Source organism: Artibeus jamaicensis, unplaced genomic scaffold (assembly GCF_021234435.1).
Source record: "Artibeus jamaicensis isolate MK-2021 breed Jamaican fruit bat unplaced genomic scaffold, CSHL_Jam_final scaffold_1964, whole genome shotgun sequence".
Lineage (NCBI taxonomy): Eukaryota > Metazoa > Chordata > Mammalia > Chiroptera > Phyllostomidae > Artibeus > Artibeus jamaicensis.
This window is the reverse complement of record NW_026522030.1, coordinates 20,888,524-20,906,706: the sequence shown is the minus strand read 5'-3', so window position 1 is coordinate 20,906,706 and position 18,183 is coordinate 20,888,524. Positions and strand designations below refer to the sequence as shown.

At 38.6% G+C, this 18,183-nt stretch overlaps 1 protein-coding gene across 1 annotated transcript in view; it reads left to right on the top strand.

Moving 5' to 3' along the window:
• The window catches only part of RECK (reversion inducing cysteine rich protein with kazal motifs), a 63,107-nt gene that overhangs the window by 13,447 nt on the left and 31,477 nt on the right, over positions 1–18,183 (top strand). Inside the window, exons 3-6 of the mRNA XM_037144509.2 lie at positions 2,642–2,716; positions 3,626–3,662; positions 7,469–7,554; positions 9,522–9,569. Of these exons, the coding sequence (XP_037000404.2) occupies positions 2,642–2,716; positions 3,626–3,662; positions 7,469–7,554; positions 9,522–9,569 (246 nt within the window). The remainder of the gene's footprint in view (positions 1–2,641; positions 2,717–3,625; positions 3,663–7,468; positions 7,555–9,521; positions 9,570–18,183) is intronic.

The following is an 18,183-nucleotide window of genomic DNA, read 5'->3' as shown; positions in this document are numbered from 1 at the left end:
CCTTAGGTCCAACTTCTTTGGGACTCTCTGAGCTTCCTGGACTTCCTGCAAGTCTATTTCCTTTGCCAGGTTGGGTTAGTTCTCCTTCATTATTTTTTCATATAAGTTTTCAACTTCTTGGTCTTCCTCTTCTTCTGCTGGCACCCCTATGATTTGGATGTTGGAATGTTGTCCTGGAGGTTCCTAAGCCTCTCCTCATTTTTTCTGAATTCTTGTTTCTTCATTCTTTTCTGGTTGAATGTTTCCTTCTTCCTTCTGGTCCATACTGTTGATTTGAGTCCCAGTTTCTTTCCCAGCACTACTGGTTCCCTGTTCATTTTCCTTTATTTCACTTAGCATAGCCTTCACTTTTGCATCTAATTTGTGACCAAATTCAACCAATTCTGTGAGCATCCTGATCACCAGTGCTTTGAACTGTGCATCTGATAGGTTGGCTATCTCTTGGTCGTTTAGTTGTATTTTTTCTGGAGCTTTGATCTATTCTTTCATTTGGACCATTTGGGGGGGTGGTCTTGATGTGTCTGTTACATAGTGAGGGGTGGAGCCTTAGGTATTTACCAGGGCGGGGCAACCCACATGGCTGAGTTGTGATGCTGTTTGTGGGGGCAGAGTCAGAGAGGGAACAGTGCCACTTACTCTACTCTCTGCTGGTTTTCAGTCATTTCCCCCAGTTCCCACAGTCAAATCGGGCCCTTCTGGTGCTTATTCTCAGGTGGGTAGGTTTGTGTACATTCTAGGACCCTGCAGGTCTCCTCAATAAACTCTCCTGTGAGACTGGGAGTTTCTCATCGCCGCTGCCTTAATCCCCACAGATGTTTTCAATCAGAGGTTTGAGGCTTTATTTGCCTGTGCAGGAACCCTGGGCCGCACAGTGTGTCTTGCTCCTGAGTTGTCCCTCCCTGTTTATCTGCATTTGAATGTGGGTCCTCCCAGTCTGAAGCCAGCTGCTGCCTGACATACCAGCCACTGCCTTGCCGCAATTCCTCTCTGCCCTTCGGTCTATATGAATGTTTCTTCTTTAACTCCTTAATTGTTGGACTTCCATACAGTTCATTTTTCTGTCAGTTCTGGTTGTTTTTTGTTTTTAAATTTGTTGTTCTCCTTCTTTTGGTTATGCAAGGAGATACAGTGTGTCTACCTATGCCTCTATCTTGGCTGGAAGTCCTATTTTACTTATTTTAATCCTCACCGAAAGTTATGTTTTTATTGATTTTAGGGAAGGAGGAAAGGGGTGGGGGGAGAGAGAAATATAAACATGAATCGGATGCCCTGTATGTGCCCCAGCCGGAGATCAAACCCACAACTTAGGTATGTGCCCTGCCCGGGAATCAAACCTGCAACCGGTTTGGTGCACCGCATGACACTCCAGATTAACTGATCTACCCAGCCAGGGTGAGGAACTGAATTTTTAATTTTATTTAATTTTAATGATTTCGGTTTTAAAAACAATTTTAAGATTTTATTTATTTATTTATTTATCTTTAGAGGGGAAGGGAAGGAGACAGGGAGAGAAATATCAATGTATGGTTGCCTCTTGTGCGTCCCCGACTGGGAACTGGCCTACAACCCAGGCACGTGCCCTGACTGGGAATGAACCTCAATCCTTTGGTTCGCAGGCCTGGGCTCAATCCACTGGGCTACCCCAGCCAGGGTGTGACTTCAATTTAAATTTAAATAGCCACACATGGCTAGCAGCAACCTTATGAAATAGATACAGAGGCTTGATCAGATTTAGGTTAGGTTTGTTTTGGTTTTGCTTAATCTTCCTCATAAGTGATGCTGTGACTGGTTGTCTCTTTTTGTAAGGTTATCGGTCATCTTTGATAATAGCCTGAATGCATTAATTTACTAGGGTTTGCAAAATGGTAGTATTCTAGCTTTCCTTACTTATTATAGTTGGTACTTTGGAGAAAAATGGCTACTAAAACTATCTGGAGATAAACCCTTTTTCATTGTCCTTATTAGAATGTATGGGCTTTACAGCCTTACCTGTTTGTAGGTAACCATGAAGTTGTATCTGATATACATAATGATTTATAATTTACTGAGACATCAAATCATGGTTAACTGAAGTTCTGTTTGGAAGTGAAGCAGGTAGCCAGCCTTGTTAGTGAACTTGTCAGCTCCTAGGCATCTGTATTAAAAAATGGTGTCTCTATTTTATGGCATTTTGCAGAGAAGTTTATGCCATAATGCTGTTCACAAATTTGTTCTTTACCAGTACCAAGGTATAACAGTCTATTTTGACTGTGGTCAGTTGACTTAAAACAGTTTGTAGAATAGTTTAGAATGAGTTTATCGGTTTTGGGGTTTTTTTTTGTTTTTTGGGGATTTTTTTTTCATTTTTTTCTACCTTCTTTCTTTTTCTCCCAGGCTCCAGTTTGGTGGCCCAGTTTTACCCATTTTTGGTCATTAGAAAATAGGGCCTGGACTTGTTATATTTGAACTTTCTTGGTTATTTGCCAAACTACCCAAGAAATGTTACATCAGTTTAAGTTAGATCCTTCCAAAGGGTTTTCATTTATTAAAGGAAGTTGGAAGATATTCTAGACAACTGATAAATCTAGAATATAATACATTTTAACCTCTTTCTATTTCTTATGAAAAAGTGCCACACAAACTTTTTTCTTTTGTCAAATAGATATTCTCCTCAAAAAGTGAGTCCCGACTAAAACATCTGTTGCAGCGAGCCCCAGATTATTGCCCTGAAACAATGGTAGGTCTTGTTTAACTTAATTATGGGAACTTTTGTCTAAATGAAGTCATCAAATGAGTTCTTTTTAGATTTGGCAAAATTTTCAGTGTGAATGGGGTTTGTGGTCAAAGTAAAACGTTAGATTTATCTAGGTACTTTAAAAAGATCTTCACACAAATTGCTAAGTAGAATATGTCTTTCACTTTTATTGTTTATTCTATGATACAGGTAAAAACAGTATTAAATACAAATTTATTTTAGTCTTTACCTGTCATTACAATAGTTTATCTTGAATTTGGATTTTTACTTACTATGTTTTGACAATTTTATGATAACTATATTAACTTTGTATTTACTTTGATTTTGAAAAGTTGTATTTCAGATGAGGGGAAATGTGTGATTTTTTTCATTATTCCTGCCTTCCCATTTTCTTGTATACAACAAATGTATTGCTTGCCTGTCCGAATCCTGTAACTTAAATGTCTCTAATGCTTGAGCCAGGGATGCTCATGAACCAGGTTAAAAAATGTCTGAACTTGCCATGAGAGAGCATCTTTAGGTACGGCAGCTTACATCATGTGAGAGGGAGTGAGGGGATGGTGGCCACACAGTTCTGACTGGTACATTTTCTGCTAGTCACTCTACAGACCCTTTTGTCTTTGTATGTAAATGTAGTGGTTGTAGTACGCATCCTTAGTAACCAGACTAACCTTCAGTGCTGTTAGATGAGAAGATGGGAAAAAAGAGTAATATCTTGCATATGTTTTCTTTTTTTCCCCTGAATAGCTGGTTAATACTCGTATTTTTCTAGAACATTGACTGTATAGATACAAACATAATCGAATCAAATGTACATAATTTTTGTAGAAATTAAGTGTCATTTAGGAACTGGTTATCTACATAAAAGCCTTTTGGTGATTACAATTTTAGGTTGAAATTTGGAGTTGTATGAATTCATCTTTGCCAGGTAAGTAATAGAAGTGTAACATTTAGCACTTATTTATTAAAACTTATTGTAAAATCTGTGTTATAGTCCTGTAATTTAAGTTTACCTGTATACTCTTGAGTTTCTATCCTCTCCTTCCCATAGGCACCCACATTTCCAAATATACTTTATTCTCTTTCACTCAATACTTTGTATTCTTGTCTCTACTTCTACCTTTTGTTCTATTGAAACTGGCTTTGAAAGATCACCAGAATTTTTTAATTCCTAAATCGTACAGCTTTTCCTCAGTGCTTATCTCTTTGATGTCCCTGTGACATTAGATTTTTTTTTAGATTTTATTTATTTATTTTTAGAGAGAGAGTTAAGGGGGGAGAAAAAGAGAGAGAGAAACATCAGTCAATTGCCTTTTGCACACCCCCTGTGGGGGACTTGGCCTGAAACCCAGGCATGTACCCTGACAGATGATGCTTACACTGAGCAACACCAGTCTGGGCAACATTTGATATTATTGACCACTATTCCTTGGGACTGCGCCTTACCCTTTCTTACCTTTCTCCTCTTAATCTACCCACCTCCAGTCCTCTTTAGCCTCTGCCCAGGGACTGTGGTTCCTCTCAGGTATAGTCTTCCTTTCTTCATGCACACCTACTCTGCTAACTAATCAGCTCTGGGAAGGTAACTTTCAAATCCAAGGTCATTGTTTGTGACTTCTAGACGTTTCTACCTAGATTTCTACATCCAGGTGGTATCTGAAGTGCAAATCCAAAATCAAGCTCATCTTTTTTAAAAAAAGATCTTATTTATTTATTTTTAGAGAAAGGGGAAGGAAGAGAGAGAGAGGGAGAGAAACATCAGTGCACAAGAGATACAGCGATTGCCTCTTACATGCCCCGCACTGGGGACCTGGCCTGCAACCCAGGCATGTGCCCTGACTGGGGATCAAACTAGTCAGGGCTTTTGATTCACAGGCCAGCACTCGATCCACTGAGCCACACCAGTCAGGGCCAAACTCACTCTATAATTGCCTGTCATGTGAATGACACTGCTGAAAACCAAGTTCTCTTTGGCTGCTTTTTCCTTTTAGCTCCATTGACTCTCTGCTTATAAAATCTTGCATCTGTCTTCTCTTAGTTCAAGCCTCTCTTATTACGTTCTTGGGGTAGAATATTGTAATAAACTTGTAACTGGTGATTATAGCTACCCTCCCGAGCCCTTCAAAAAAAAATCCCTCAGGGGTTATCCATTTCCATTGGAATGAAAGCCAAACTCCCTAGCCTGGTATTCATGGTCTCCTAGAATTAAAACTTATTTTCCAGTCCTAATTAAAACCAGTGCCTTGAAAAACGGGAGTATGTTTTACATATCTCTGTACTATAAAGGCTATCATACAGTTTGAAGTTTGTATTTCAAACATACTGTCTTCCTGGAATTGCCCACATCCTTACCCATTTTCCTTATTATCCTTTTATGTAATATCCTGTAAAAACATGCACACACATGTATATACATATACATATATGCCTATACACATGTGTGTATATATGTGTGTATGCATACATATACGTGCATGTTATTTTTACCAAACTGTAATCTTCATAATGGAATAAACTGTATGTTTTATCTATTTCTTAGTCCACAGAATATCTAACTTAAATGCTTGCTGAAAAATTTAATATTTTCTAAGAGGAAACAGCAACATACTGCATTATGGCATAAAAATTTAGTTTATGGCCTACATTGATTTTATTTAAAATTATGTCTAAAGTGTGAGTGATTTTGAATAGCAAACAGCAAAGAAAAAGGAAACTATACTAGGCAATGGGGTTAGATGGGGTTAGATTGCCCTTTTTACTCTTAAAACATGTAGGGATACAGAAGCTTACGATATTCAGCATTTTTAGCCAATTGTAACAGTTGGGGTGGTTTATATTATAGAGTGGGGCAAAAGTAGGTTTATAGTTGTTAATATGGAAAATAATACAATAATTAATAAATAATAGTACAACAACAAACTGTATTTTGTGTACTCATAACTGTAAGCCTACTTTTTCCCTCCCCTTTATTTTGAGAGCTTTCTCTATCTGTGGGCCACTTACTTGCTTTTCTTTGTTTGTTTTGTTTTTTAGCAGAATTCTTCTATTTGTTTTAAGTCTTCGTTTTATTTGGAGAACTGTTATATATTGCTCTGAATTCCTGATACTTTTTTCAATCGTAAATAATAATCTAATGTATATGTGGATTTGAAGACCTGTGCATTATATGGAAGCAACATAAAACATTTTTTCAAGGAAATAAAGATTTTCAGCATCCCTACAAGCATAAATCTTTTTCTTATTTTCATAATTATTACTTATATCTTCTAATTTTATCCTAGAAGTTATTCTTTAACATTTGATTGCAAAAAGGGATCTAAACATACATTAAAACACTTAAAAAAAATCTTTACCCAAGGATATGTTTATTGAGTTTAGAAAGAAAGGAAGTTGGGGGGAGAAGACAGAGAAGCATCAATCAATTGCCCTTTATGCACGCCCTGACTAGGGATTGAACCTGCAGCATTTTTGGTGTACGGGACAACATTCCAACCGAGCCACTCAGCCAGGCTACATTAAAACACTTTTTATAATTTTATAAAAAGTGATACTATGATACCTCTTGGTAGCACAGTCATTTGGTTGGAGAAATAGCTGCTGTACATAAACTGAACTAGAAGAGTATTTTGTCCTATGATGAAGTAAACCATCAAAGGTGGTCCTGGCTCTCGGGAGATTTCCGTCTGTGTACTATTTTTAGTCTTAAATGGTGTCATGGTTTTACACTACTGTATGTATTTAACATACTTAAATTCAGTACTATTTGTGCCCTTTTTTGTTTGTTCGTTAAGTTGGAATCTTTGCCTCTGCTTCATAGTCTAAAGGTGAGGAAGGCTTCTTCTCCTTGCTGTCCTGGACCTGTGTGTCCTTTACAGAGGCTGCCAACCCAAGAGTGAGAATGAGAGGGTTTAAGGGGGCAGAGAGGTGAGAGAACAGAACAAAGGACCCAATAATTATGAGATGATGAGGGGCAACCCCCCAAAGATGAAACTTATTTATGAAAAGTCGTGTATTCATTCTTACATGTTTAAACATCAGTCCCCTTCAAAGTACCATCCATTTGAGGCAGAACACCTATTGGGATGTTTTTTCCACTGTGCAAAACCGTTTTTGAATGTCGATTTTGATGGCTTTCAGTACTTCTGCTGTTTTTTGTTTCACCTCTTCTACCTCAGCACAATATTTCCCTTTGAGGACCTTTTGCACCTGGGGAAACAATTTAAAAAAGGCACTTGGATGAGTTTGGGTGAATAGGGAATGTGGAGCACAGAGGTCATACTGTTTTTGGTCAAAAGTTACTGGAACACTCAGCGTGGTGTGTGCAGGTGTGCTTGTAAAACACCCATCATGAAATAGGCAAATTCAGTGAAAGATCTTCAAAAACAATTCACTGAAGCCCAGCACAGCCTTTCACAACAACGCCAGCTGGTACACTGACACTAGAACACTCACCCAGCAGGGGACGCCTTTACTACAAGGCGCCTGCCCTCTAGAAGATAATTCTAGGGTTTTTTTGGGTCCCCGCTCATATGCTGTGAGGGACGCTGAGAAGACTGATAGCATTGAGAGTAAGGCTGAGGGGAGGGGGTTGATAATTTTGAGGCTCTTTTGTCTGAGCTCATTTTCCTGTAGATACCTACTTTGATTTTTTTGTGGTATCCATGAACTAATTTAGCATGTTTTTTGTGTTTGTTGCCACTTATGACCAAAACACTTGAACATTTTGTTTTTAAGGTGTGTTTAAGAAATCTGATGGATGGGTTGGCTTAGGCTGCTGTGAACTGGCTATTACCTTGGAGTGTCGACAGGCATGCAAGCAGGTAATACTGGACAACTGTGCTCTTAAAAAGCGTGGATTGCAGTTTGGGCTTTAGCTGTGCACATTTCTTTCTTTCTTTTTTAAAAATTTATTTATTTTTAAACAGAGGGGAAGGGAAAGAGGGAGAGAAACATCAATGTGTGGTTCCCTATCATGCGCCCCCTACTGGGGACTGGGCCAGAAACCCAGGCATGTGCCCTGATTGGGAATTGAACCTATGATCCTCTGGTTCACAGGCCAGCGCTCAGTCCTCTGAGCCACACCTGCCAGGGTCGTGCATATTTCTTGATCCTTGCTAACCTTATACCTTTGGAGAGGTGACCCACAAAAACAGCAAATTTAGCATTTCTTGCATAGACCCCTTCTTTTTAGACTTGCTGTTTTTTCAATTATGGCTGCTGTATGTAAGACCATAAGCCCTCTCTTATCCTTTCTCAACTTCTCTCTGCCACACAAAGAAAGAGTATTCATAAGTTATATAAGTGTCTTATCACTATGTTGTATACCTGAAACTGATATAATATTGTATGTCAACTGTAATTGAAAGGGTTTTTTTTTTTAAATTAAAGATAAAATATAGGAATTGAGGCCTTTTGTACTTTGCCTGGGGTCATCCTTAGTCAGTGCTGAGTGACTCCAAATGGCCGTGTGAATTTGGGGTACACCTGGATGAGAGCAGTTGATAACCATTGGCCTATTTTGCTTTCATCCTCTCTTCTGTCTTTCCTCCAGGGTTTCCCCTGAGAATTTTCTCATATCCGTTCTCTGCTCCTAAGGTGAGCATGACTCTCACAGTGAATTACGACTTCTTTTTGAGTTGACGTATCTCTGGTCCAACTCAGGCCCCTGAGTTCTTGCTTATGATGTATATTTCATAGTAGTTCCTCAGTGTTGTCAGAAAACAGGTCTGATTCCTCATATGCCAAGTGGTAGAAGTAGACTTAACTGGGAAGTTTGGGTGGACCTAAAACCACAGCTGGAAAGCCTTCTCTCATTTTCTTCTTCTAGTTACTGGCGTCTGGATGGGAGTATGTGAGGCATAGTGTCCCCTTCATTTTCATACATACCACGGCAACACTCTGGGTAGTACACAACCTAGCTCTCTGCCACTCTCCTCCAGGCGTTCAGATGAGGCTGAGTTGCAGAGGATTGGAAAAATAATGGATCTGGTGGGACATAAAACAGTTGCCTGTTCATTCTGCTTCATGCTCTCCCCATCCTCATCAGCTGACCTATTCAAAGTTACATGAGCTTAATTGATAGAACGGGAGACCAGAGCCCATCGCCCTAAAACTACATCTCTAAGTAGAGACTGCTGTCACAGGGAAGAATAACTACCCTTCAGCAGGTTTGTTTTGGTGGTTTGTTTTTGCACTTGTTTGATATAGCAAGTGCATACTTAAATGTGGTCAAAACTTGCTATTTCTGTGAGCATCAGTGTTTTCATATTATCTCCTCTGTAGAGGAAATAATATGTCCATTAACTTGTTAAGAGAATATCTTCATTAACTTGTTAACAAAAATAACTTTTGTTGATTGCCAGGCATCGCCTTTCCTCTTCAGTTGGTCCTCTTTGTTATATATGAATCTTTTCTGAGGAAAAGTTATTATGAGAACTTACAATATGAAGAGTTAAAGAAAAAGCAAAATATAAATATCTTGGCAGAGCTTCACAAGAAAATTTGCTGCAGAGTGGAATTCAGCTAAAAAAAATTCATTTCCTTCAAAGTTATCTAGTTTCTGAAATAACAAAAGGACTGTGTTATTATGTGAGATTAAAGCCATAGAGTTAAGTTCTAGCATATCCGTTAGGTTCCAGGGCTGATATTTGTTTTAAAGAAATTACGTGAACTGTTTGTTGTATTTGAGGAACTTCAAACTATTTGAGCATAAGGTTTTTCTGTTCTTTCTTATTCTTTCTGAATAGCACATATAATACAATTAATGAAGAAATTTGTCATCTTTTAGGCATCATCAAAAAATGATATTTCCAAAGTTTGCAGAAAAGAATATGAGGTATGTATTTTATTTAATAAATTTGGATATTCAGGTGTTATCAGAATTGATAGAATCACTTAAATTTTAAAATAAATTTATTTTTACATAAATTGGCTTTTATTTCACAGAAAATATAGCCTTGACAAAAATGTCATTTACCTTGTTTAGAAATGTTATGACTTCAATTGACTTTTGTTGAAATTAAGCATTAATTTTAATGAAATGCCTAAATCACATATACAGAGGATTTAATCAATAATGTTTTCAAAACAAAGCAACTGGTTGTATCCAAAATTGTAAAATAGTTTTTCTTAGGTTCCATATTCTCTTTTTCCCTTTTTCTACCCCTTGACCCATCTAGGTATCCATTTTTATAAACCACCTTTAATCAAAGAAACAAAATCATATTGCTAGTGTGAATAGCTTTCAATTTTTCTAGGATCTGGCATTTAAGGGTTAGGGGAGGCACTCACATTAAATCCGAAGGACCCTCGTCTCCCAATGGTGGCGTCTTAAGCACTGTGGTGTCTAGATGGGGAAGTTATTAGGTCAGGGGTAATGGAGGTGTTTCATATCATGCAGATGTGTATAGAAGATTGTCCCTGGTGTGAAAAGGCTCCTCATTGGGACTACTTTGTTCTGTTTCTAGAACTCCATAGTTAAATGTGACAGTATTACTGTTTGTCATAGTAGAAGACCATTTAATTAAGGATACTTACATGCATATGCCTCATTCATCATTTTTATATATAAACATTGGCATTCATGTTGCTTTTAATAGTCTGTGTTCTCTTGGAGAAGAAAGAATGAACAACTTTCTTTACTCCTATAGATTGTAGTCCTGATGCATTTTTTCTTCTCTCAAAGCTTATAATTACATCTCTTGATTAATGTTTTTAAATTGGAGAACCTTATTTATCTTTTGTCTCTTTGTACTATTTGCTAACTTATATCTGTTCATCTGAGGACAAATTTCCAAATTAATTGCACCTCTCCTCTGTTCTTATTGAAAGGAGCCTTACTACAAAGAAGTAAAAGATCTTTTTTTTTCCTTATTTCTCTACCTTTGAAATAACTAGTTTTAGTTTCTCTTGAACAAAGTGGCTAACTGTGATAATCCCTTCTTCTCTCCCACATGATGTCTGACACTGTCCATCTCCTGTAGCCTGTCCTCCATTATTTTAGTGTGCTTCCTTCTCTTGTCTGGATTTCCGCATTGCCCTAGGAAGTCTGCCAGTATGTGTTGATGAAGGACGGGACAGGAAAGGTAAGAGAGACAAACACTGTCCTATGAGAGAAATACTAAGAGTAGTTTACTTCTCTGAGTCTGTCCTCTCACTTGGCTTAAAATGAAGAACTATTTTCCAAAAATCTATATACCAAGAGGGTTCTTTTATACGTATAAAAAGTTGAACCTAAAAATTATTCAAGATCAAGACTCAGTTTAATTTCTTACATTTTATTTATAAATAAAAAGAGAGGAAAGAGCACTTAGTACAGAAAGAGGGTTCTGCATTATAAACCCCAGATTAAAGTCACTGTCATAATTGTTGAAGTTTAGAGATAACGCTCTTTGTCATAAGTGAATTGGGTAAGTTTGGTGCAGTGCAGCCTATTTTAACTGGATTGGTTTTTTATCAACATCAGAATAATTTGTAAAACTGGGCTTTTACTATCTTCCTTAACACTAGAAAGGTCCCTGGGGTGATCTTCTAGATGTGTAAACTATTCCCTTGGGCTTACAACTTTAGGGGTTAGCATTTACTCTGAAGGAGGGTTTTGTGTAGTTTGATTAGAGATTCGGAGAGTGAGTGATTATATTTAAAAGAACTAATGTTTATCTTTACTGGTAAGCTGATGCAGAAACCCTTTTAAGGGGATTTCCTAAGAAATACAGTTACATGAATAAAGTTAAATTATTTTTATTTTTTATTTTTCTTGTAATAGTGTCATTGTTAAGAAAAAAAGTTACTCGTAAGTGGCAAAAATATTTCTGTATTTAGAATCATAAACTTTTTTTCATTTATTTTATTAAAAATTTTTTTAGACAGAGAGAAACATTAATTTTCTGTTATTCCACTCATTTATACATTCTTTGGTTGCTTGTTCTACGTGCCCTGAATGGGACTTGAACCCCACTGCCTTGGCATAGGGGGCCGATGCTCTCACCAACTGAGCTACCTACCTAGCCAGGGCTTTAAGGTTAAAAATTTTTAGCCCTGGCTGGTGTGGCTCAGTGGATTGAGTGCCAGTCTGTGAACCAAAAGGTCACTGATTCAACCCCAGGCAGGGTACATGCCTGGTTGCAGGCCAGGTCCCCATTTGGGGGCATGTGAGAGGCAACCACACATTGTTTCTCTCCATCCCTTTCTCCCTCCCTTCCATTCTCTAAAAATAAATAAATAAAATCTTCTAAAAATTAAAAAAAATTTAATGCCATTTAAGATTTTGTTGTTTTGGTTTTTTTTTTCCAGTCAAGCTATTGTTAGTGAATTGGGAGATAGAACTGAAGAAATTATATGGAATTGGAGCACAAAGGAACAGGCTGAAAGAAAGTTTAAGGGAAATGGAGGATAGAAATTGGAATACTAGAAGAAAGATTACAGAACAGATTTGGTATTTAAAGCAAACAAATCCCCAGCAGGATTTTTAAAATTCATATATTATAGACACACCTCATTATTGATTTTATTATTGATTTTAGGGAGAGAGAGAGAAACATCAGTTTGTTGTTCCGCTTATTTATGCATTCATTTGTTGTTTGTTGTATGTGCCCTGACCAGGGGTGAAACCTGCAACTTCGGCATACCGGGATGATGCTCTAACCGACTGAGCTACCTGTCCAGAGCTGCCAAAGTTTTTAAAAACAGTCAGAAAAAAAGGGGCATTGCCTATAAAGGAGACTAACAGTTGATTTCTCAATAGCAATGGAGGAAGCTAGAGACAGTAGAATGATATACCTAAACTGTTCTTAAAGAAAATAACTATTAGTTTAGAATTTGCATGTCCAGCAAAAAAAAAATTTCAAGAAAGAGGGCAGTTAAGGTATTTCCAGACAACAAAAAGAGAGAATTGCCATTATTAGACCTTTTGCAGAAGTCCTACTGTGAAAGAAGTTCTAAAATAGCTATAATTATTGGAAATGCAAAAGAAAAACAGAATGATGACAGTACAAAGTGGGTAAGTTACAACACACTCAGATTGTTCAAAATAGTGTATTTTTGAGGTTTTTAAATGTTTTTATTTTGAGAGTACATTTATTAAAGCTGGGCACAGTGAAACAAGGAAGAACTTAGGATAGAAGCAGCAGCAGGAGAAAGCCTGGGCAGGGCTGCTTTGGCTCTCTAGAAATGTTATAGGAAAGATATGAGCCCAGGCAGGGCTGCTATTATTGGCTTACTGAAAAGTCAGAAAAAAAGGGGGCCTTGGAGACAGGTTCAGGCATTAGCCTGGAATGAGCCGCTGCTGCCCATGCATGCTTCCCTGGTTGCAAGTCTTGTGGGGACCCTTAGAGTTTAGGAGATGTGTGCCTGTGAGGGAAGAAAGGCTCCCCAGGAGGGAGAGCACACCTTGACTTTTTTTTTAAAGAGAAAGTACACAACAGCAATAGCATGTACACTGGGAAGGTTGTTTAAAGAAATTAAAGTATGTCGAGTGTTAGGTCTTTTTAAATGTAAAGACCTATATCTTAGAGGTAGTTAGGAATATAGGACTAAGAAAGAGGAGAAGATACCATGCCCAAAGTCAACTGTGAAGTAACCCTTGATTTTTGAGAATGAAAGAAAACTCTATGTAAGAAAAAAAGTGTAGAAAAGGTAGAAACCTGGGTTTTGAAAATCACTTATTTAGAAAACTAGAGGAGAAGGAGCCAAATACTTATCTGGTGTTTCAGTAGGAGAGGACCATACCTGTGTTCAAAGTAGAATGAGATGTTCCAAGAAAAAGAGAACTTCCTATCACTGGAAATGTTCGAGCAAAGGCTCACTGGTGGAGATGGTTTCCACAGTGGACAGGAGGTTTGACTAATCTCCCAACTCTGAGTTCTCTAATTCTCACCAACACTTAAGAAAGAATACTTCCTGCAGTATTTACGATTCTTAAGTACTGATTCTTTCAGCATGATACCTGTTTGCTGGAGCCGCCAATTAACCAGTGGCTCCACTGTGACGTGGATGTGTTTAAGTGTTATGAGCATGCTCATTTCCAGGTTCTCTGTGCATTTTCATAGGCTAGGTTCTTGGCCCACCTAGAAGTACTGGTCAGGCCACGGGGTTCATGAATGCGTGGTACTAGAACCAAGGTTGATACTTAAAATATTTAACAACTGGAATGCCACCGGCACCAACGATCAGAGCAAATGCTGGCTGTAAACCATCAGTATGCAGGTAGCACACTGGCTGATTAGAAGTAAAGCAAAAACTAACTCATGTTTTCTGCGAGTTAGGTTTTTTAAATTGTCTGTTGATAGTTATTTTCTTACTTGAATGACATAATAAACATAAAGGTGCTCTAAGGGTGGTGAACCTCCAGGGACCTGGCAATGGCTGACAAGACAAATTTTAGTTTGGGGTTGATACATCCATTTCGTACCTTTATGTCAGACCTTACCTGCCATTCTCTTAACATAATGTCCATAAATAAAAACACCTTCCCATTTGCTGTAGAATGCTACAAACTTGTCATCGGACTTACATTTTTACTTGTTTCTTCCTTCCCTTACTGATTCTTCCTTATGCTCCTTTATATTCAGATCTGTTATTTTCATTTCTCTCCTTCCTTTCTAGCTGTCTTCAGTCCAGTTATTTAATGTTATTTCCATAAGGAAGATGAGAAACTATGAAGGAAAGTCAGGAGATATTTTTGTGAGGACTCATTTTAATCTTAAGGCATTTAAGTTTTAAACTAAACAGTCACTAAACAAAACAGAAATAATGTTCTGTACTAGGGCTCTGGTCTGTAGAATACTAACATAAAATTAAGACTCAGGATGTTAAAAAGAGGCTCTAAGAAGCGCAGGAGCAAAGATGGTGGTGGGCCTTGGAAGTTTTAGGCTCAGTTCTGTCAGCGTTATCTTATCAACATGCAGCTAAATGCATAAGAGAAGAGTGCAGGTATGCATCAAATTTTATTTTCTGAATATTCACATGGTTCAAAATCCAAAATGGTATATAACAAAAGGTCTCTTTCACCTCTTGTACTGTAGCCACTCAGTTCCTTAAGGAACCAGAGGTATTTTATGCATATAAAGGTGACTGTGTACACATAGTCCTCCTCTGCCCCTTGTGACACAGAGGGTAGCCTGCCATACACTTGGACCTCCCCCGGATGCATGTGTTTGGCACATGTTTGTGTATGTCTGCACAGCTGTGCAGTGTATTCTCAGGAAATGTCAAAATTAAATATGCTGCTTTAAAGATTTCTGTGTATTAATTTTATTTTGTTGCATTTTTCTCTCAAATTAACCTTGATTCTAGATTTACTACAAAAAATATAAAGGAAAAGAGATGAAAGAAACAGTCCCATTTAGAGATATCAGTACTAGCAGGATTCCCTGGATAGCTGGAGGCCTCCTGGGCCTCAGAGCGATTGGGGCTGGGCTGCAGTGGTTCTAAGAATAGGGAGACAGTCAGCTGTGGGGAGTTTAGCAAAAAGGATCATGCAAAGCCCCAGCAAAGCCTTCAAGGGCCTAAATGTAAAGATTCTTTTAGTTAATGCTAAGGAAACTCCTGGAATTGTCACGATAGACTAAATAGAAGACTGAATGGGATGCTTGGTAAAATGCTATATAGATATACTATTGGGTTGGCCGAAAAGTTGGTGTGCTTTTTTCCGTAAAATAAAAGACAGTTTTCATTTTCACCAATAACTTTATTGATTTGGATATATTGAATATGTCAGCTATCTCCCACGTAGTGATGTTGATTGTTCTCAATAAGTCTCCACTTGATCACAATCAACTTCAATTGGTCTCCCCAACCGTGGAGCATCATCCAGAGAGAAATCTCTAGCACAGAACTTTGCAAACCACTTTTGACATGGTTGGTCAATCACAGCACCTTTTCCACACACTGTACAGGTCTTTTTTTTTGCATTTCAGTTGCATTTTTACCTTTCTTGAGATAATAAAGCATAATATGCTGGAAATGTTGCTTATTTTCTTCCATCTTCAATATTTAAATGGCTACACAAAATTTTACTAATTTTGATAAGTTAAATGCAAACTGACATGACAGCTGTCACAATGCAGTCTAACAAAATTGTTTCAAATGAAGTTAAAGACAACTAAGCACTACCAGAGCCATCTTATGTGAAGGAAAAAAACAAGCTTTTTGGCCAACCCAGCATACGAGAGTCAAGTTGAGCCGTTACCTGCAGCTGATGAGCTCCAAAAAGAGCGAAACCTATTAGGTCCTGCAGTACTGGCTTAAGGTAGTATATAACCTTGATTATATTCCATTTGTGTATTGTTTCCTTTAGTCATATTTTGTGTTAGAGTTTGGGGAAGAGAGTAACTCCTATTTAGTCTCCCAGTGCTAGTGTATTTCCTATCTGGTTTATTCTTCTGAGAAGTCACCTGAATGAGATCTGATCTACTCCCATAGCTTCATTGCCCTTATGTGATGACAACTCCAGAATCGTCTTTGATTGCTTCTTTTAGGTACTCCTGAATCCCTCCTGGATATGTGCACTTTTGATGTTCAGTTGGCATTTCAAATCACCCAAACTGATTGGTACCCTACCTACCTCCTCTACCTCCCCTTCCCTCTACCCTTCTGCTTCCTAACACTACACACACACACACACACACACACACACGCATGCCAAAACAAAAACATTTTTTTTTACATGTCTAGCTTAGTTATTCCAATACAGTCCTCCCAGATATATAAACTAAAAAAAACAAAAACAAAAACTGTGGGAGTGACTTTCTCGCAAGTCCCCCCAGTTGCCATGGATGAGGGTGAATATGACTGAGACATGATGAGATCTGCTTGGGGAGGAGAAGTGAGCAGTGGCCAGTTGCTCTGAGGAGAAAAAGTCCTCGAGCCCCCTCCTCCAGGGCCTTTTGTTGGGTTCTAATACACAGGGCAGCAAGGATCAAACAGTAGATAACATTTCAAAGAAATCTGAGGGCTTCAGAGTCTGTCAGGAACAGAGTTTTAGGGTTTCCTGCTGGAACCCTTAACATATGAATGAAAGCACTCTTAGCAGGGCAGATTTCACAGGTTTATCAGGAAGTCTCTGTGGTGCCAGATTTTTCCCCAGGGCATGCTCTAGCTCTAGTAAGGCAAGGAGCTACGCCTCTCCCCAACAGGTATTAGGTTTAACGGGATTAGAGCCAGGAAGCACTTTTCCCAGAGAACATGAGCTATCTCAAAGCCAGGGCAAGAGTCCATTGCTCCCTCTTTGTTGCAGCTCCCCCCACCCCAGTCCTTCCATGAAGGCCTCCCAAGTGATTGAGTCTGGCTTAGGTTGCCCCCTGCTGTGAGGGGTCTTACTTGTCACTGACTTCCAACCAAGCTTTGGGGGCAGGGAGAGGAAACTGAGGCAGCGTTTGCTACCAGAGACAGGCTTTGTCTCCTGCCCATTCCAAAGGTCAGACTCGCATTCCAAAGGTCTTCCCTCACCCTTAGCCACAAGGGATCAAGATACAATTCCTAAAACCAGGCAGAGTGGTCTACAACAAAAAACTAAGGAGTGAAAAAAAAAAAACCTAAAAGGTATTGCCTATTTCTTTCTTTCTCACCACTTCCCACCAGTAATTGGCTATCAAGCCCTAAAGGTTTGCCTTCAAAATATATCTTAAATCAGTGTCCTTTCCAGATCCTCAATTACTGTCTTAGCACAGGCCTTTATACCACTCTTCTGGACAACTGTAACTGCTGCCCAACTAGCTTTCCTATCTCTAATTTCTCCTCTCCTCTGCTATGTCCAGTCCTACAGTTGTCTCCTGAAAGACCAAATACAGTCACGTCACTCCCTCAAATAAAATGCATGGCCGATCTTGGAAATTATAAATTGCATGAGGGAGGGAAGAGTCAGAGGCTAGGTAGAGAAAAGCTTGATACACCAGACTGAGGAACATGAACTTTATCCAATAGGGGAGCCATTGAAGAAATTTATTAATTTTAGTTGTACCACCTGTTTGTTTTATGTGGAAGTGTAGACCAAACTCTCCGAATCCATCCTATTATACCATTCAGTAATATGCTGGAAGTGGCCTCCCACCAGCTAGGGAGAACTGATTGTTAAATATTCAGGAATTTTGCAAACCAGCTTTTAACTTGAAAGCAGCCACGAGGGAGGTATTGATGCCATGAATATTTGCAAATACTGCAAATCAGCCTCCCTGCATAACCTCCTTTGAAGGCTGATCCCAGCACACTGCAACACTCCTGAGTTCCTGGGGGCAGTGTCTGTGTCAGTTGCCTTTGCATCTGTCATTCATTTATTTACTCCATATTTGTTGAACTTATACACCCCAAACTGATAGAGCTAATTTGTATCAGACACTGTTCTTGGGGTACAAAGATGAAAGGATTAAGCCACTATCTACAAGAAGCTCATAGGATTTAAAGAAGAATTAAATGGTTTGATATCCTGATTTCCGTATAACCATAAAGTAGAATAA